We start from the raw sequence: 21,832 nt of genomic DNA, 5'->3' as shown, positions 1-21,832 counted from the left end.
ATTAACCACTTTCTGTGAAATTAAAAGTTGGTAATAAACACTTTGTCAGTGAAATTACACCAGAAGAATTTATTGACTGCACATTCACAAAAAGTCAAATGCATTCTACTTAATCTACTGCATAATTTCTAAATTTCAGGATGAGAATGAACTGCATATTTACACAGCATGTGGAACAAACAAATGTAAATATCTGAGGCAAAACTATTAGATATAGAAACATAGAAAACCTACAGCACCACACAGGCCCTTCGGCCCATAGCCCTCTATTTTACTAAGCTCCATGTACCTATCTAAAAATCTCTTAAAAGACCCTATCGTATCCGCCTCCATCACCGTTGCTGGCAGCCCATTCCACGCACTCACCACTCTCTGAGTAAAAAACTTACCCCTGACATCTCCTCTGTATCTACTCCCCCAGCACTTTAAACCTGTGTCCTCCTGTGGCAACCATTTCAGCCCTAGGAAAAAGCCTCTGACTATCCACACGATCAATGCCTCTCATCATCTTATACACCTCTATCAGATCACCTCTCATCCTCCGTCGCTCCAAGGAGAAAAGGCCGAGTTCACTCAACCTATACTCATAAGGCATGCTCCCCAATCAGGTAGCATCCTTGTAAATCTCCACTGCATCTTTTCTATGGCTTCCACATCCTTCCTATAGTGAAGCGACCAGAACTGAGTATAGTACTCCAAGCGGGGTCTGACCAGGATGCTATATAGCTGCAACATTACCTCTTGGCTCCTAAATCCAATTCCACGATTGATGAAGGCCAATGCACCATATGCCTTCTTAACCAGAGAGACAACCTGCGCAGCTGCTTTGAGCGTCCTATGGACTCGGACCCCAAGATCTCTCTGATCCTCCACACTGCCAAAAGATTTACCATTAATACTACATTCTGCCATCTTATTTGACCTGTCAAAATTAACCACTTCACTCTAATCTGGGTTGAACTCCATCTGCCACTTCTCAGCCCAATTTTGCACCTTATTAATGTCCCGCTGTAACTCTGACAGCCCTCTACACTATCCACAACACCCCCACCCTTTGTGAAATCAGCAAATTTACTAACCCATCCTTCCACTTCCTCATCCAGGTCACTTATAAAAATCACGAAGAGTAAGGGTCCCAGAACAGATTCCTGAGGCACCCTACTGGTGACCAACTTCCATGCAGAATATGACCCAACTACAACCGCTCTTTGCCTTCTGTGGGGAAGCCAGTTCTGGTTCCACAAAGCAATGTCCCCTTGGACCCCATGCCTGCTTACTTTCTCAATAAGCATGGGTACCTTATCAAATGCTTTGCTGAAATCCATATACACTACATCTACTGCTCTTCCTTCATCAACTTGTTTAGTCACATCCTCAAAAAATTCAATCAGGCTTGTAAGGCATGACCTGCCCTTGACAAAGCCATGCTGACTACACTTAAACCTCTCCAAATGTTCATAAATCCTGCCTCTCAGGATCTTCTGCATCAACTTACCAACCACTGAGGTAAGACTCACTGGTCTATAATTTCCTGGGCTATTTCTACTCCCTTTCTTGAATAAAGGAACAACATTCGCAACCCTCCAATCCTCCGGAACCTCTCCTGTCCCCATTGATGATGCAAAGATCATTGCCAGAGGCTCAGCAATCTCCTCCCTCACCTCCCACAGTAGCCTGGGGTACATCTCATCTGGTCCCAGCGACTTATCCAACTTGATGCTTTCCAAAAGCTCCAGCACATCCTCTTTCTTAATATCTACATGTTCAAGATTTTCAGTCTGCTGTAAGTCATCATTACAATCACCAAGATCCTTTTCCAGAGTGAATACTGAAGTAAGGTATTCATTAAGTACTTCTGCTATTTCCTCTGGTTCCATACACACTTTCCCACTGTCACACTTGATTGGTCCTATTCTTTCACGTCTTATCCTCATCACATACTTGTAGAATGCCTTGGGAGTTTTCCTTAATCCTGCCCACCAAGGCCTTCTCATGGCCCCTTCTGGCTCTCCTAATTTCCTTCTTAAGCTCCTTCCTATTAACCTTATAATCTTCTAGATCTCTGACATTACCTAGCTCTCCAAACCTTTTATAAGTTTTTCTTTTCTTCTTGACTAGATTTATTACAGCCTTTGTACACCACGGTTCCTGTACCCTACAACTTCCCTGTCTCATTAGAATATACCCATACAGAACTCCACATAAATATTCCCTGAATATATGCCACATTTCTTCTGTGCTTTTCCGTGAGAACATCTGTTTCCAATTTAAGTCTCCAATTTCCTACCTGATAGCCTCATAATTCCCCTTACTCCAATTAAACACTTTTCTATCTTGTCTGTTCCTATCTCTCTCCAATGCTATTGTAAAGGAGATAGAATTATGATCACTATCTCCAAAATGCTCTCCCACTGAGAGATCTGACACTTGATCAGGCTCATTTCCCAATACCAAATCAAATACAGTCTCTCCTCTTATAGGCTTATCTATATGAAACTTACCTGAACACACCTAACAAACTCCACCCCATCTAAACCCCTTGCTCTAGGGAGATGCCAATCGATATTTGGGAAAATAAAATCTCCTATCATGACAACTCTGTTATTATTACACCTTTCCAGGATCTGTTTCCCTATCTGCTCCTCGATATCCCTGTTACTATTGGGTGGCTTATAAAAAATACCCAGTAAAGTTATTGACCCCGTCCTGTTTCTAACCTCCACCCACAGAGACTCGGTAGACAATCCCTCCATGGCATCCACTTTTTCTGCAGCCGTGACACTATTTCTGATCAACAGTGCCACGTCCCCACCTCTTTTGCCTCCCTGCCCGTCCTTTCTGAAACATCTAAAACCTGGCACTTGGAAGTAACCATTCCTGTCCCTGAGCCATCCAAGTCTCTGTAATGGCCACCACAGCATAGCTCCAAGTACTGATCCACGCTCTAAGCTCATCCGCTTTGTTTACAACACTCCTTGCGTTAAAATAAACACATTTCAAACCTTCGGTCTGAGCAAGTCCCTTCTCTATCACCTCCCTATTCTCCCTTTCGCACTGTCTACAAGCTTTCTCTATTTGTGAGCCAACCTCCTCTTCCCCAGTCTCTTCAGTTTGGTTCCCACCCCCCAACAATTCTAGTTTAAACTCTCCCCAGTAGCCTTAGCAAACCTCCCTGCCAGGATATTGGTTCCCCCTGGGATTCAAGTGCAACCTGTCCTTTTTGTACAGGTCACTCCTGCCCCAAGAGGTCCCAATGATCCAGAAATCTGAATCCCTGCCCCCTGCTCCAATCCCTCAGCCTCGCATTTATCTTCCACCTCATTCTATTCCTATACTCACTGTCACTGGCACAGGCAGTAATCCTGAGATTACTACTTTTGCAGTCCTGCTTCTCAACTTCCTTCCTAACTCCCTGTAGTCTTCTTTCAGGAACTCTTCCCTTTTCCTACCTATGTCATTGGTACCAATATGTACCAGGACCTCTGGCTGTTCTCCCTCCCACTGCAGGATATCTTGGACGCGATCTGAAACATCCTGGATGGACCTTGACACATGGGAGGCAAACTACCATATAGACACAAGAAAGCCTGCAGATGTAAAACCAAAGCAACACACACAAAATGTTGAAGGAACTCAGCAGGTTAGGCAGCATCTAAGGAAATGAATGAACAGCTGACATTTAGAGCTGAGACCCTTCTACAGTCCTGAAGAAGTTATTTTGTAAGTCCAGCACCACAATTTGGGCAGTTACTTATACATGAAGCAGAAGTAATTTTTTCTTTTAAATGAAGACTCAAATTTTTAAATATGATTCGACCCTTTCAGCAATCTACATTCTGTTTGGATTCTGCACACTTACTGTGAATGTGTATCATAAGGGCTCACACATAACCTGGTATGTGGAATCACTGAATACCCTGGTATTTTGATTGTTATTCGCTGGAAGTTAATTCAACTTAGAAATATGAAACACACCTATGGCCAACATCAACTGATGCAAAGAATGGAGAGAGAATGAGTGGCGTTGATGTTCAAAGAGAATATCACTTCCCTTCCATGTCACTGCAGGACAACATAGAAGTTCAGCAAATGATTACCAAGGCAAATAGTATGTTAGCTATTATTATGAGAAGATTTGAACAGTGAGTCAAGTCTTACTTCAATAGTTTAGGACCAGGGTGAGTCCATCAATTGGAGAATTGTTTGGATTTAGCCTTCTGACTGAAGAAATAATTACTTGCCATTGTGGGAGTGCAGGGAATAGTCATTGTACCATACAAGGAGCCTGAGTTATCTGGAACCGTATTTTCTAGACTTCGGAAGAATTTGAAGATCTCACTGAAACCTAATAAAAATCATGAGGGGTTTTCCAGTTTAAATACATGAAAGGTATTTTCCCTGCTAAGGAGACAAAGAACACGGGGAAGAGCTTCAGAAAAAAAGAGCAAGCCATTTAGGAATGAATGAGGAGAAATGTCTTCACTCATATAGTGATGAACCTTGGGAATTCTCCATCCCAAGTGTTCGCTCTGGATGCTGGAGAATGGCAGCAAGGTAGAAAATCAGCCGTGATTGTCATGCAAACTCAAAAGTAGGTGGATATGGCCTAACTAACTATGTTCATTTATTTCCACACTTGAGCATGCTGATTGCAATCTGTAGACACCAGAGGGCATAATAATACTAAATGAATCCTCAGTAACGCTCCCTTTCAAGCAATGTCTGTTGTTACCTAACTGCAAATATTTAACCAACGGTTGGAGTCCAGATTGAGACAATAAACTAATCACTCTTCTTTGTTACCATTCTGCAGATTGTATGGTATGTCCCTCTATTTCTGGAATTTATAGCTTTATTTTCTGTGCCTCCTTCAGTGCTGTCAGGGCTGCAAGCACAAACCCACATAGTTATTCCTTGCACCAAGGTGTCTCAACCCACACTTTTTTTCATAAACGTGCTTCTTAGTTTTCACTCCATCTTTTTTGAAGGCATGTTAGGATGAGGCACTTACACTAGCTTAACTCAACAAATGTTCATATGTAACCTTAACCAGTATGCTATGAGTTATTTTCAGTATAGACTGTGCTGCAGATAAGTGTAAACCTGTTCTCTAGCAAAAATTACATGTGCATTCTTTAACAATGAGTCAGTTTCAGAACCCCAAGTACTAATCTGGCCAAGACCAGCTATATTAGCACAGGCATGGGAGTAAACCAAGGGCCTGGATATAAATTGCAAGATCTACCTCAATCACTGACAAACCCCACTTTAATTTCACACCTACGCTCGGTCTGCCAGAAAAAGCAGGCCACACATTTTAATTCCACGTCCCATTCCCATTCTGATATGCCTATCCATGGCCTCCTCTATTGTCAAAATTAATCCAAACTCAGGTTGGAGGAACAACACCTTATATACCGGCTGGGTAGCCTCCAACCTGATGGCATGAACATTGACTTCTCTAACTTCTGTTAATGCCCCTCCTCCCCTTCTTACCCCATCCCTGACATATTTAGTCGTTTGTCTGTTGTCCATCTCCCTCTGGTGCTCCCACCCCTTTCTTTCTCCTGAGGCCTCCCATCCCATGATCCTTTCCCTTCTCCAGCTCTGTATCACTTTCGCCAATCACCTTTCCAGCTCTCAGCTTCATCCCATCCCCTCCGGTCTTCTCCTATCATTTCACATTTCCCACTCCCTCCGCTACTTTCAAATCTCTTACTATCTTTCCTTTCGGTTAGTCCTGACGAAGGGTCTCGGCCCAAAACGTCAACAGTGCTTCTCCCTATAGATGCTGCCTAGCCTGCTGTGTTCTACCAGCATTTTGTGTGTGTTGTTGTTTAACTTCACAGGCCATTTTCACTATGCAGGAAAATGGAATGAAAATGACTGTGGTTTATCATACTGATAAACATCATAGTTTATTCATTATGTGGCACATTTTCTGATAAGGACAATACTACAGAATGTAGTAGAATGATGTAGTCACGGTTCAGTGTCCTGACATAAACTAATTATCTGCTCACTTATTTATCAAGGGATAAGAATGTTTGTTGTTTATCATTAAATCACAATTGTGATTAAGACCTTAGTGCATACAACACAATTTGTACACTTGCAACTTCATTCTTGACTAAATTTCTCCCTCAGAGAAAAGGAGCAAATGCTTCCTGATATTCGATTTGCTTAATTCCAGAACAGGTTTTAGTTATGTCTTTTACAGTCCAAATTAACTTCAATACTGAGCAAATATGCAGTCACTGCCACTAATGAGTCCTTTGGCCAAGACTTTGGCCAGTGGGTTTGGCATTGTGACAGAAACACCAACAAGATTTCACATTGCATTTCTAAATGCACAGCAACAGCTGATCTTAGTCATGCTTCTAGGAAGACTACAGATAGTCTCAATATCCCAAACTAAGAAATCAAAGATACCTATAGTACTTCCTGAAGACTGGTGCTAGAAAATGTACATCATTCAATATACGAAGGGTGATTGATAAGTTTGTGGCCAAAGGTAGAAGGAGTCAATTTTAGAAAACCTAGCACATTTATTTTTCAACATAGTCCCCTCCTACATTTACACACTTAGTCCAGCGGTCGTGGAGCATACGGATCTTGGACCTTCAGAAAGTGTCCACAGCAGGGGTGATTGATAAGTTCGTGGCTTAAGGTAGAAGGAGATGAGTTATACAACTCTTGTTACATGCACATGCAGTTCAACTCTGAGTGATTATGCAGAAAGTTTGAAGTTAATAACTCATCAGTTAATAACTCTTCAGAGGTAATTGATAAGTTTGTGGCCTAAGGTAGAAAGAGATGAGTTATTAACTTCAAACTTTCTGATAAGACTCTTGGCAGTGAGGTGGATCAGAGAGATCTTGAGGTCTAAGTCCATAGGACACTTAAAGCTGCTGCACAGGTTGACTCTGTGGTTAAGAAAGCATACGATGCATTAGCCTTCATCAGTTGTGGGACTGAGGTTAGGAGCTGAGAGGTAATGTTGCAGCTATATAGGACCCTGGTCAGACCCCAGCTGGAGTACTGTGCTCAGTTCTGGTTGCCCAACTATAAGAAGGATGTGGAAACCATAGAAAGGGTGCAGAGGAGATTTACAAGGATGTTGCCTGGATTGGGGAGCATGCCTTATGAGAATAGGTTGAGTGAACTCGGCCCTTTCTCCTTGGAGCGACGTAGGATGAGAGGTGACCTGATAGAGGTGTACAAGATGATCAGAGGCATTGATCATGTGGATGGTCAGAGGTTTCTTCCCAGGGCTGAAATGGCTAGCACGAGAGGGCACAGTTTTAAGGTGCTTGGAAATAGGTACAGAGGAGATGTCAGGGGTAAGTTTTTTATGCACAAAGTAGTGAGTGCATGGAATGGACTGCCAGCAACGGTGGTGGAGGTGGATACGATGAGATCTTTTAAGAGACTCCTAGACAGGTATATGGAGCTCAGAAAAATAGAGGGCTATGGGTAATCCTAGGTAATTTCTAAGGTAAGGACGTGTTTGGCACAGCTTTGTGGGCCAAAGAGCCTGTATTGTGCTGTAGGTTTTCTATGTTTCTCTGAGTGAAATAATGGAAGGCATGTTCAACAGTGCTATCAAGTGGTTCACAGATGCAAGTTTGGGTTTCATACCAGGCCACTCTGCTCCAGATCTCAATGTGATCTTGGCCCAATATACAGTTTAAAAGATCATGAGCAGATCTCAGTGAAATTTATCACGACTGTCTAGATGCAGGGAGATTATGGCTTAGTGTAGGATCAGGGTATACGATGTGATAATAAGGATTGGTTGTTTAAGACTGAGATGTGAAGACATTTCTTCATGCAGAAAGTGGGAGAATATTTGGAATTCTCTATTCAGATGGCTATATAGATTCATTCAAACCAGAGATTGCTGTATATTTCCTCATATGACAAACCAGTCATTCCAAGAATCATGCTACAGAATATTTGCTTACCGTTTCACCATGGCAACAACATTCTCTTTAAGTAAGGAGACTAAAACTGTATACAAATCCATAGGTAGAATTTTACCAAGATCATGCATTCAGATCTTTTTGCAATAAATGTCAACATGCCAATTCCCTTCCTAATTTTTTGCTACACCCGCATTTTGTATTTTAGCAACTTTTGTATAAAGACACCAAGTTCCAATAAATATCTAACATTTTCAAATCCTACCTTTGTCACCAGCCCAGTCATTGGCTGAATTCTCATTCTTAGTCCTCTGAGCCTCTTCATGGGCACCAGCCAGCCTATCTATTGCTTCCTGAAACTATCTGGACAGCAAATGGGCAGCATATTTATGGATCCCCTATCTTATTGGTCATGGTCAGTTGTGGATCAGATGCACTTTATTCTTTCCTGATGTGTATCCTGTCATTCCACTACTAAAGGTATGCTAATGCTGCCTGGATGACCAGAACAATAGCAGGGGACTACCAGAAGCACCGCATTGCAATCAAGGCCATGCAGGAGTGACGAAAAACATAAGAGAAGGCAAACAAATGGAAGCTAATGCCATTGCCTAATCTTCAAACAGCGCACAAGAGGCAGCAATAATGGACCTATATTCAAAATATTATAGCCAATGATTTTCACCTATCCTTCTAATTAAATCAAATATTTTAAGAAAGGCCAAAGTCAGCCAAAGGCATTCATTCTGTGTCTACTGATTAACATTCTTTGTTTTCTGCTTCCCACTCAAGCCTTCAAAGAACTCTAACTTAACATTGCAATTCTGTATTAAGGAATACTTCTGTAACAACTAAAAGAAAAAAGCAGCTTTCAAAATTTGGTCAGACTGTGAATCATCATGTTGATGTACAGTATTTACACTGAAAGCCTTGAATATAGAAGGTGAGAAAGACAAGAATGGATAGCTTCATCGTGTATTACATACTGATCTGGAGTGGGGGAGAAAATGACTCATACGTTACCTCAAATTTCTGACTCTCTTGTCGCAATTTCTCAATAGTCTGCCCAATTTCAGCCAGCCTGGGATCCACACTGTTGGGGTCACCCATTTGAGGATTCTTAATATAGACATCCTTCATCTTTGTTAAAGCATCTCTAAGAATTAAAGAGAAGAAATTCAGTGCACCAATTTGCATTCTAGCCCACTGGCTGATATCCCATTCAAATAAATACAAACAGATTGTTAATTTTGCAAATAAAATATTAGCCAAATTTCTACTCAACTGTCCTCTCATTCTTTCTCTAAACTGTGAGGAAAGACTTGCAACTTGTGACGTCTTTCCTTTGAGCTTTAGAGCAAGTAATAACTGTATTGTTATAACTGCAAATACAAATTAATTAACTTGTTAATCAGTAACTGATTTTCTACTTAAAAAGATTAAAATAATTTTAAAATGATTTTGATGAGTGTAGCTTTACAAGGTGATCCAATATCATTAAGAATTAATTATCACTTAATTATTTTTCTTGATAGTTTCTCCAAAACAACATTTATTATTCACCACTTATTTCTTTCAGATTTCCTTATACCATAGCAGGCTATTTGGTGTATTGAATCTATGCCACTTTAGAGAACAATTCCATTTCCTGACCAATTTTCCCAGTAACCTCTTCTCCCCACATTTCCATCAATTCTACCACCTACCTACATCAGGGGCAATATGTAGTGGCTAAGTAAACTATCAAAGCTGTAACCTTTGGCAGGTGGGAGGAAACTGGAGCATTTGGAGAAATCCCACGCAGACAAAGGAAGAACGTGCAGATGCTACACAGACAGCACCAGATGTCAAGCTTGAATTGAGATTTGGTGGAATGGTACCAGCGACCCTTTCTTGACCTTACTGCTTTTATTGTGCTTGGATGGCTTAGTAACTTAACAAGCAGGATGTACATGACTTTACTGCACACTGATTCCGATTCCAATTCAGATTTATTGATTACGTGTATGTCGAACATACAGCGAAATGCATCATTTGCTTTAACAACCAGCATAGTCAAAGGATGTCCTGGGGGCAGACACGCCACACATTCTGGCACCAGCACAGCATGCCCACAAACATTCCACAGATAACACAAGCAGCAGCAACAACAATAAAACAAAGCAAGGCAACCACGTATTACCAACACAGTCAAGAGATGTCATTAAAGATCCCTTCTTTAACTGCTTACTCTTTTGAGAGTGGTTGTGGGAACACAGGGATCTCCACTGGTACTTTGTGAATTTAAAATAACAACCTTTTATGAAAAACCCTTGGGTACCAAAGCCTGGGAATGATCAAATATTTTACTTCCAATATACCGGGTTTTCAAGAATTCACTGGGAAATCTGGCAAATATGTTTCCAGAAGTAGACCAGGTCTGCATGCAGCAAGACTTTGTCGACTTTCAGGGTCAGACTGATACGTAACATGTGCCACAGAAGTAGGGGACAATATGAGAGTCCCCTACAGTACTGAACAGCAATGGCACCCATATATCATACACCATCAATATTTTTATTTTAGTCTTATTGAGATACAGTGTAGGGTAGGCCTTTCCGGCCCTTTGAGCCACGCTGCCTAACTATTGCCCGATTTTAACCCTAGCCTAATCATGGGCTGATTTACAATGACCAATTAACCTACCAACCGGTGCTTCTTTGGAGTGTGGGAGGAAACTGGAGGTCCCAGAGGAAACCCATACGGTCACGGGGAGAACGTACAAACTCCTTACAGGCAGCAGTGGTAACTGAATCTAGGTCACTTGTGCGGTAAAGCATTGTGCTAATCACTATGCTACCATGACACCCCAATATCCTGGGTATCATCATTGACCCAAAAACTCATTTGTGCCAGCCACTTAAATATTGTGGCTACAAGTGCATATTGGTGACTAAATATCCTGAGGCAAATGACTCACCTCCTAATATCCTAAAGATTTTTCACAAATTACAAAGCATGTGTTATTATATTCAACTCTTGCTCAGGTGAATGTTTTTTTGATGCCAATCATAAGACCATAAGATATAAGAGCAGAATTAGGTTATCTGACCATCAAGACTGCTCCGTCATTTTATCATGGCTGATCTATTTTTTGTCTGAGCCCTAACCTCATGCCTTCTCCCCACATCCCTTCATGCCCTGACCAATCAAGAATCTATCAACCTCTGCCTTAAATATACACCACCTCTACAGCCACTGTGGCAATGATTTCCACAGATTCACCACTCTCTGGCTTAATGTGAAAAAGACTAAGGAGCTGATGGTGGACCTGAGGAGGGCTAAGGCACCAGTGACTCCTGTTTCCATCCAAGGGGTCAGTGTGGACATGGTGGAGGATTACAAATACCTGGGGATACGAATGGACAATAAACTGGACTGGTCAAAGAATATTGAGGCTGTCTACAAGAAGAGTCAGAGCCGTTTCTATTTCCTGAGGAGACTGAGGTCCTTTAACATCTGCCGGACGATGCTGAGGATGTTCTACGAGTCTGTGGTGGCCAGTGCTATCATGTTTGCTGTTGTGTGTTGGGACAGCAGGCTGAGTGTAGCAGACACCAACAGAATCAACAAACTCATTCGTAAGGCCAGTGATTTTGTGGGGGTGCAACTGGACTCTCTGACGGTGGTGTCCGAAAAGAAGATGCTGTCCAAGTTGCATACCATCTTGCACAATGACTCCCATTCACTCCATAATGTACTGGTTAGGCACAGGAGTACATTCAGCCAGAGACTCATTCCACTGAGATGTAACACTGAGCGTCATAGTAAGTCATTCCTGCCTGTGGCCATCAAACTTTACAACTCCTCCCTTGGAGTGTCAGACACACTGAGCCAATAGGCTGGTCCTGGACTTATTTCCACTTGGCATGATTAACATTATTATTTAATTATTTATGGTTTTCAATTGCATATTTCTTCACTATTCTTGGTTGGTGCGGCTGTAACAAAACCCAATTTCCCTCGGGATCAATAAAGTATGTCTGTCTGTCTGTCTGTAAAGAAATTCTTCCTCATCTCCATTCTAAAAAGATTCTGTGGGGGTGTTCTCTGGTTCTAGACCCTTCCACCACAGGGAGCATCCTTTCCACGTTCACTCTGCCAAGGCCATTTAATATTCGATAGGTTTCACCCCTCCTTCCTTTGAATTCTAGTGAATACAGGCCCAGAGCCATCAAATACTCTTCATATGGCGAGCCATTCAATCCTGGAATCATTTATGTGAACCTCCTTTGAACTCTTAGGACAAAATAGCCTGCTTGACTGGCATCTCAGCAAGTACACTGATTATTCAGTCCCTCGACCCGTGATGGCTGATGGTTAGAAACTTTGAGCAGATATTTGGTGAGGCTACGGTAGGATTGATGGTAGATTGTGCAATGACTATTCCTTCATTGTTGCTGAACAATACTATGGATACAACTCCTCAGAATGACTGCAGCAATTCAAAGCAGTGACTCATAACCACCATCAAAGGAACAAATAGGCAGAATATGCTGGTCTTGTACGGCACACCCACATAAAATAATTAAAAATATTAAACATCTCAGCAACACAAGCAAAGATGACTAATGCTCACTATAAGAGATTAATCATTGCTGTTGTTTAGTAAGAAAAAGTTATTAGTTAAAATACATGGTAATATTGTTAATTAAAATGTTTAGCAAAACAGTGCCACTAATTTACTCTGGTTGAGACAATTGGAGAAAATTCTGGGTATTCTTACCTTTGATCAGATTCCTTCTGGATTTCTTTGTTAATCTCATCAATTTTCTGCTGTAGTTTCTTTCTTCGTTGTTCTGGTGGCAGATGACTGAAGTCTTCTGGTCCTGAACCCTGTCCAAGTTATGATTACATTGTCAGTATCATCAGTGGATTTATATCTTCAGTTACAATTTAGATAAAGGGCCAGTCATTTAAGGAAAGTTACTTTTCCATCCAGGTAGCTTTACTTTCTCACGCCCATATTATTAAGCCTGACTAGCCTAATACAGGCTATTGGTCTGCTTTAATTTGTTACTTAAACCTAATGTTCATTAAAAATATTTTACACGTTCTGAATTCAGTATCCTAGACTCCACATAGTTTAATTAGAAAAGGTTTTTAGAAAAACGCCACAAAATACATGTATGAATGTACTTATGTCAGGCACACTAAAACTGTGGCGCTATTTGCCGATTAAGACATCTGTAAGAACAGTGTGGTGTAGTTTCCGATTGATAATTTACATCCCATGCCCAAGTTCTCCACATTACAAAGTCTATGAAATTGAAATGAAAGTGGCTGAAACAGTAGCTGCCTATATCCACCAAGAGGAATGCCCAACAGCATGTGGGAAACTAAAGCATGTGATGACTAATTTGTTTATAGAGGAAAACTGAGTCTGTCTCTTTCCTCTCTGATCTCACTGTATACCCTAAAGATACTTCTCCAATGCTTAGACAGGAAAAGATTAAACTAAAAATTAATGACATGCCTACAAACAATGGCGGTTCCTCACATACTAAGTGACAGTGGAGCAAAAATAACATCAGATCACTGATTAGCTTTAATTTGCTAACACAAAAATAATGGTGTGGTTAATTTTAGGCATCCTAACCCAGTACAGAAATAAAATATCCAGCATGTTTCAATGCAATGCATAATAACAAAATATAAATTAAGCAGCTTAAAACTTAGCAGTATTTTAGAAGAAGCACTGAATCTGATGTTTTTCTAGTACCTTGCAGCACACAGAGTCCAATATACTGCAACTTCAGTTGATATGATGAGAATATCAGGTGGTTTCTAGTTTGATCTCACTCTTCCCCTATGCTAGTGACTTAGCCTATTCTGAGCTACAAATTTCACCCATAGTTTGAAGAATGCAGAACGTCAGGATGCAAGAGACTTGACATCTTTTGGTGTTGAAACCATTTCTTCATAACTTCTTTAAGGGGCATACTCTCAGAGTAAAGACATTCTGTAAATTTGGCTCTCTCTCATCCCTATATTTCATTCCTATAATTAAAAACCATGAAAAAAAGCTTACTGTATTTATTAATACAGAGAGTATGCCATAAGAAACTTGATCTATTCAAGTGGTTCCTGAAGTCAAGATGGTAAACAAATGACACATTAGCCCTCTCTAGTTGACATGAGGTATCTCATACCACTCTCATTTCCTTAGACATCGTTTAAAAAAAATCAGTTATCTACTTACAATCACACCGCTGTGCACAAGTTTGCTGAAAACTATTTTATGATGTTCTGAGATAATGAAAGGAGCCTTGTCAGCATAAGTCATGCTTTTTGCTGTCACTACAAATAGCCTATTCTTTGATTACTTTGTGGGTCTCCTCCAGGTGCTCTGGTTTCCTCCCATAGTCCAAAGACTTACTGGCTGGTAGGGCAATTGGTAATTGTAAATTGTGCTGAGGCTGGCTTAAGCCGAGGTTTGCTGGACGGTGCTACTCAGAGGGCTGGAAGGACCTTCACTGCGTTGTATTTCAACCAAATAAATTTTTTTTTTAAATTTAGAACTGAAACTGGAAATACCATATTCACAGTAGTGTTGTTTTACCATATTTTAGTTTGCATTTTAGTTCCTTGAGTAGTTTGCAAGTTATAACTATAATAATTATTGGAACAGGGTATGAAGTCACTGTCAATGATCATTAAATGTTGTGTCTGGAAATGCCATAGTAATTTCTCAGGCAAATTTTATCTTTCCTATGTGACCAAGCGTGTATATAAAAAAGTGATCAAGCACAAAAATATCGATTTCTCTCCTATAAACTTCATTACCTATCTCCAGAAACTCTTAATACACTGCATCAGTTTCACACGTTTGAATAGTCTAAATCTGGCATTTTAAAATAATGTTCACGAAACTTTGAATATTTAGAAAGCAGTTTTCAATTGGAAGCAACAATGGATGTTGGAGACACCAAACCTCTGACTCTGGAAATTAAATATAATTTTATAATCTCTGATACTATATTGTACAATTTCTACATAATACACTTTACCATTGCTAGTTTAACAAACAGTTTAGCCCACAGAAGGGCTTTGCGGTTAATGTAAATTTACAAAATGAGTATTAATGAAAATTAGTGCATTTCTTTAGTAATCCTCTAGCATGAAATGAAGTTATTTTGAATAACGCCTTCCAATCTTTCAAAGAGAAGTATTCTCTGGATGAAGTTTAAAGAGGACTCTAAATATTTGGTTTTGACAGTATAGAAAAGCAGCATTCCAGGGATTTGAAGAAATTTACACAGATGTCACAAAGGTATATTTTCTGAGGAGGCACCTATTGGGAATTGACACATTTACATAAACACCATAGGTTAATCTCAGATTTTAAGAGAAAGCAGTTAATCCGGTTTCTTCTTACCTGGAAGTACAACACATTGTTTTACTGAAAACTTCAGTTACGGTCTGCTTCCGCATAATCCTTATAATGTGAAATCAATTAGAAATTACTTGCCTCATGTCACAAATTTAAAGCTGTGAATAACACATTCTTAATCACTTCTTATGGGGCCACGGTAATTTAGGATCTTTCACAACCTCTCAATATTGTCTGTGTTACTTAGAGAAAGTAAAGTGAGTCCAGAACATCAAAAGTGCCTTTTTCCTGACAATTGATACATGAAGTTCACCAACTGATTATAGAAAGCTCAGGCATATTTCTTTGTCTTGCTGTGGGGGAGGAGAGGGATGATGGGAACTGGAGTGAACAAAGGAATAATGTAGGGAGATTATATAGAAACACAACTGTCGTTATGGTATTTTGCGAAGTAGGTATTTGAACTTCACAGTTTTGAGCTCGTGACATAATGCAAAAAAATGTATACTGGATTTCATATTCTTGATCACAACTGGTTTTATCACCTCAAATTGGCTACAAGACTACCATTTTAAAAATGCTGCTTTTTTAATTGTGCAATTGTGTTAATTCATTAAAAAATGTAATTAAAACAAAGATATGAGTGTTCACCTCAATCAGACTCCAGACCTGTGTATTCAACATTTTCTGACAAAACAAAACGAACATGGACAAAAGACAGTAAAAAAAATTATTCACAGCTGGTTAACATGATTGGTAAATCTTATTATAACAGGAACAGACACACAAAATACCACATTGCTTACCAGCTTGAGAGAAAGCTTCACGCAAAATTGGAGAGGAAAGGAGGAAAGAGAAAAGAACAAGTAACGTCAATAGAAAATGACCATTCACTTGTAAACTAGTGATATAAAACTGTACCGAATGAATATGGTAAGGTTACAATGAACATGGTTCATAAGGGAGCCATCTGAAACTGTACTGCAAGGAAATGCATACTACAGATTTACTGCACATTACTGGTATAATACTGAAACATGAAAAAGAATTTAACAAGTTTAGTTGTTTCGTTAAGTTGGCTCAAATTACATACTATATACTGTCCAATGGATTCTACCCAGTTCATTTTAACTTCAAGTATGCAATTCTGTCAAAATTTTAACTACATCCCTAAAATATGAATGGAGCAAGATTTCAAGATATTGATCTAACTTTTATCATATGTCCACTAAACCATCTCCAGAATTTTAGTAGCTTAGTAACTATTATACACTACAAATGAAATATTATTACTTGTGTACTTATTGTAAATCAATAGATCCTATACCAAAAGCAGATAAGCTCCTCAATATTTCTGAAAAGCCCAAACCAATGTCTACAACTTAGTTATAGTCACATGAAAAGGTTGGAAAATTTGAAGTGACATTGTGCTACAATTGCAAATTAATTTGGCTGAATATTTATTAGAAAAATACAAACTGGGATCCCATCTATTATATCCATGTTAACACAAATTCACCCTTTACTATTAAGCATTTTATTATTACATAAAGAAAAGCAGAAAGTAGCTGTTATAGATCATCCGCATATTTGCTTCTTGTTGCATGTAAACTATGAAGTGTTCCTTGTTAGAGAAAATTTGGGCCAAATTATGCTAATTGTGGCCAGTATTGTAAAAGTGATCGACTGTAAGCCATTGCAATTGTATATTCCTGAACTGCATGGATGCATTTCATCGTGGGACGAATATCTTTTCAAGTCTTTGCTGGGTTCCACATAGAGTTGTAAAGCCCAAAGTTGCTGATGTTGGATCATTTGAAGCAAATGAGTAAGATCATTTGAAGGGGGTAGAAGGGCAAGAAATTTATTTCTAAAAAATTATTCCACCTTATTACTTTCATTTATTTCTGGCATTTTGTGCGTATTTAATCAACTTGACTTTTAAAATTTTTGTTAACTCACATCAATATTGTCAGCTCCAATAGAAAACTATTAAAAAGGCTTATGTCAGAAACTGAAGGTCTAACCTCGGTTTCTTTACTTATGGGGACTGAGCCCCAGGGGTATAGCAATTAAAACCAAGTTGAAATCTGACCTTGCTACATTTTGATATCCAGCCTCAGGTGGAATATCAACAGGCACAGGGTCTGATTCTGTTTGTGATATATAACCCAGTTAGTCCTATGAAGTCTTACTTGTGGTTATGAATGGATTCGTTAATATTTGAATTGTTAACAAAGTGCATTTCATTTATATCTGCCACTCTTTAAATATTTATATTATATCCATACTTTATCAGCATCACAGATACACACAGATATCCCAAAAATGGAAAAACTTCTAAATTGTAAAACCTTTCCTTAATGTTTCAACAACTTGAAATGCAAGCTGAGGATTTTCTCTATGTTACTTGGCAATCAAATTGAAAAACTGAGTCAGAATGATGGAGCACCTTGTTTCCATATGTTAAACCACCATTTTAGCTGAAGCTGAAATTATTTACTGCAGAGCCAAGTCATGTGGTGGACAGCCCTGTGAGTAAGCTTACTTGAACCTTGTTTTTAGAGTCAAATGCTAAACTTTCTGCCATTATGAAAAAGAATTTAATCACCTTCCTGTGTAATCAAAGTAGCAATGTTTTAAGAATACCTCAATTGATAGAAGAAGATCTGGACAAACAAAATTATATTTCTCTCTTCCATAATCTTAAGTTAAATCTGTCACTTTAAACTAGAGTCACGATTAAAAGAAAATACATATTTTCATTGAAAAATATGATTTAATGTTATAAATGTTTTCCCAAATTCATATTATTTACACTCCAATGACATAACAGAATGGCTACCTTATGAACCTTGGCCTTGAACAATGAAGGTGCAACATCAGCTTTTCTAACAGACATAAACTGTTATGCACAACACAAACATAAAAGCCTTACATTTAATGCACTCTTTCTTGACTATATTGAAAACTATTAAATCTTTCCAATCAAATTTGAGTTAAACAGAACTCCAAAATTCTGTTAAAATGCTTCAAAATGTTCTGAATGAAATAAAAAAGGATACTTACTTCTTTTTGGACAGAAACATTTAATTTAAAATATCAGTTATTTTGTATATTGTGCACTAACTACATTAAATAAATTGTAACTGAATAAAATAATTCATGTTAAGCTTCTCAAGTTGGCAAACTTTTATATTGGATGATTTAAATGAGGCTTTCAGAAGTAGTTATAGATGGTCATGTATTAAACCAGGTATTTACAAATGAGTCAAAAGATGAACCATAAAATCAGAACAGAATTGAAATCAAGGCATGTAAGAGTGGACAATAAATGTTGGCAGAATCTGCAGCAGCCATCATTCAAAGAATAAACTTAAAACTTCCAAGCTTGGTAAATAATACATTTTAATCAACTGTTAATGTTAGACTGTGTGCACTAATTGAAGATTAGAATGAAAAATACTTCCCTGTGATTTATTCAATGCTTTTTTTCACACTATTTAAAATATTAGTGTAACACACACAAAATGCTGGGGGAACTCAGCAGGTCGGCAGCACCTATGGATGGAAATAAACAGCTGACATTTCAGGCCCTGATCCTTCATCAGTTCCTCCAGCATTTTGTTTCTGTTGTGCAATACTTCCAGCATCTGCAGAATTTCTTGCATCTCCCCTAAAATAGTACGTATCTTTGGAGAAAGGCTGTACAGTACTTAACAAAATGACTCCAGAAAAAGTAACAAACATCTGAATTTACCTTTAGGAATTATTTTTCATCAATAAACCATTGTCCTCTAGAAGCATCTGCAAAATTCTAAGTTGTTAACTAATGTCTTAAAATAAAAATAAAAATCCGCCTCAGGACACATTCTTAAAATTTATTGGCTACATTGACACTGTGGACTTGCACTGACCAATTTCATTTTTTGCTCCTCCCCCCCACCATCCCCCTTCAATTTTGTCTTTGTTGCCTTGCTGAAGATTTATGTGCGTATATAGATCTTCACACATAGACACACAGCCTATAAAAAAGTATTTATCTCCAAGGAAGTTTTCATGTTTTATTGTTCTACGATATTGAATCTCAGTGGATTTAATTTGGCTTTTTTTGGCGCTGATCAACAGAAAAAGACTCTTCTATGTCAAAGTGGTAAAAGATCTCTACAAAGTGATCTAAATTAATTACAAATATAAAACACAAAGTCATTGATTGCATAAATATTCACCCCATTTAACATGATACACCAAATCATCACTGGTGCAGGCAATTGGTTTTAGAAGTTACATAATTAGTTAAATGGAGATCACCATGTGCAGACAAGGTGTTCCAATTGATTGCAGTAAAAATATACCTATATCTGGAAGGCCCAACTGCTGGAGTGTCAGTATCCTGGCAAATTTACACCATGAAGGGGAACTTCTTCACTCAGAAGGTGGTAAGAGTATGGAACGAGCTGCCAGCAGAAATGGTGCATGTAGATTTGATGGTAACGTCTAAGAGAAGTCTGGATAAATACATGGATGACAGGTGTATGGAGGGCTAAGGTCCAGGTGTGGGTTGATGGAATAGCATAATAGTTCAGCACAGACTAGATAGGCCAAAGGGCCTGTTTCTGTCTTGTTGTGACCTATGACTCTATGAAGACAAAAGAACACTCCAAGCAACTGTGTGATTAAGTTATTGAAAAGCATAAGTCAGGAGACAGATAGAAGAACATTTCCAAGTCACTGAATATCCCTTCGTACCGTTAAGTCAATCATCACAAAATGGAAAGAATATGACACAGCTGTAAATCTGCCCACAGCAGGCTGTCCTCAAAACTGAATGACCATGCAAGAAGGGGACTAGTGAGGGAAGCCACCAAGAGACCTATGACAAGTTTGGAGGAGTTACAAGCTTCAGTGGCTGAGATGGGAGAGACTGTGCATTCAACAACTATTGCCCGGGTGCTTCACCAGTTGCAGCTTTATGGGAGAGTGGCAAAGAGAAAGTCACTGTCGAAAAAAAAACCTCACATGTAATCTCAGTTAGAGTTTGCCAGAAGGCATGTGGGAGACTGTGAAGTCAGCTCGAAGAAGGTTCTATGGTCTGTTGAAACCAAAATTGAGCTTTTTGGCCATCTGACTAAACACAATGTTTGGCAAAAACCAAACACCACACATCACCAAAAACACACCTTCCCTACTGTGAAGCATGGTGGTAACTGCATCACGCTCTGGGGATGCTTCACTGCAGCAGTCTCTGGAAGGCTTGTGAAGGTAGAGGGTAAAATGAATGCAGCAGAATACAGGGAAATCCTGGAGGAAAACCTGATGCAGTCTGCAAGAGAACTGTGACTTGGGAGAAGATTTGTTTTCTGGCAAAACAATGACCCCAAGCATAAAACCAAAGCTACACAGGAATGGCTTAGAAACAACAAAGTTAATCTCCGGGAGTGGCTGAGTCAGAGTCCAGACCTCAATCCAATAGAGAATTTGTGGCGGGTCTTGAAAAGAGCTGTTCACTCATAATCCCCATGCAATCTGACAGAACTTGAGCAGTTTTCTAAAGAAGAATGGGGGAAAAGAAATTGTAGTGTGCAGATGCGCAAAGCTGATAGAGACCTATCCACACAGATTCTAGGCTGTAATTGCTGCCAAAGTTGCATCATCTAAATATTGACTTAAAGGGGGTGAATACTTATGCAATCAATGTGTTTTGTGCTTTATATTTGTAATTAATTTAGATCACTTTGTAGAGTTTTCACTCTGACATGAAAGTCTTTTTTTGTTGATCAGTGTCAAAAAAGCTACTTTACAAACAGCCTAATGACCCAAACATGTGGATTACAAATTGGAAGATCGAAGCATGGGTATGTTTTACCTGTTCCCCAGAAGGTCCAACCCCTTATTTCAAATTCTCAAAGGGGGATCAAGTTAAGTTGAACTGCTTTTCTGTATCAAACCAAATTATATCTTCATGTAACTCAAATTGGCTGCATTTAATCATCTCTCTTTGCAAGTGTGACTCAACCACATAAATCTGATTGCAGTTTCCTTTTGGATCAGCTTCTCAGCTTTCTGACAATGGTTTATCATAGATGATCTCATTGTTTTCAAAAGGACAGAGTTCCTTTTCCATACCAATTAGAGAGCCTGCAGTTCACATTAGACATATTATTTAATGTACTTCTCACTCATATATCCACCCCAGAAATGGAGGACTAATACAATCTAAATTGAATTAATTGAATCCGCTGCATTTATATTTCAGAGGGTAATTGACTAGATGGGATATATACTACCCAGTTTTATCAGCAATAGTCCAAGTTACCTAACATTGATTAAAAACCACACAACTCATTTACACTAGGCTCAGAAGCAGATGTAACACTGAACTGGAACTGTCGGCAAGATCAAAATGAAACCCTGAAAGTTAATTCAGTTGCCAGTGATCCTTAATATTCGTTCAATCCCTGCACTATCTTTCATAAATGAAATATAGTATTTACTTGACACAACAATAAACACCTTACCCTATTACATTACTTCA

The 21,832-nt window shown here is 39.0% G+C and overlaps 1 protein-coding gene across 2 annotated transcripts in view; it reads right to left on the bottom strand.

Moving 5' to 3' along the window:
- Positions 1–21,832, bottom strand: part of LOC132407361 (formin-binding protein 1) — a 200,087-nt gene that overhangs the window by 15,601 nt on the left and 162,654 nt on the right. For both annotated transcript variants that reach the window (XM_059993732.1, XM_059993733.1), the window contains exons 11-14: positions 16,104–16,118; positions 15,949–15,984; positions 12,691–12,800; positions 8,949–9,081 (exon numbers count right to left, since the gene is read on the bottom strand). In XM_059993732.1, the coding sequence (XP_059849715.1) occupies positions 8,949–9,081; positions 12,691–12,800; positions 15,949–15,984; positions 16,104–16,118 (294 nt within the window). The remainder of the gene's footprint in view (positions 1–8,948; positions 9,082–12,690; positions 12,801–15,948; positions 15,985–16,103; positions 16,119–21,832) is intronic.

This window comes from Hypanus sabinus, chromosome 18, assembly GCF_030144855.1.
Source record: "Hypanus sabinus isolate sHypSab1 chromosome 18, sHypSab1.hap1, whole genome shotgun sequence".
Lineage (NCBI taxonomy): Eukaryota > Metazoa > Chordata > Chondrichthyes > Myliobatiformes > Dasyatidae > Hypanus > Hypanus sabinus.
Note: the sequence above shows the minus strand (reverse complement) of the source record. Positions and strands in the feature narration are given on the sequence as shown.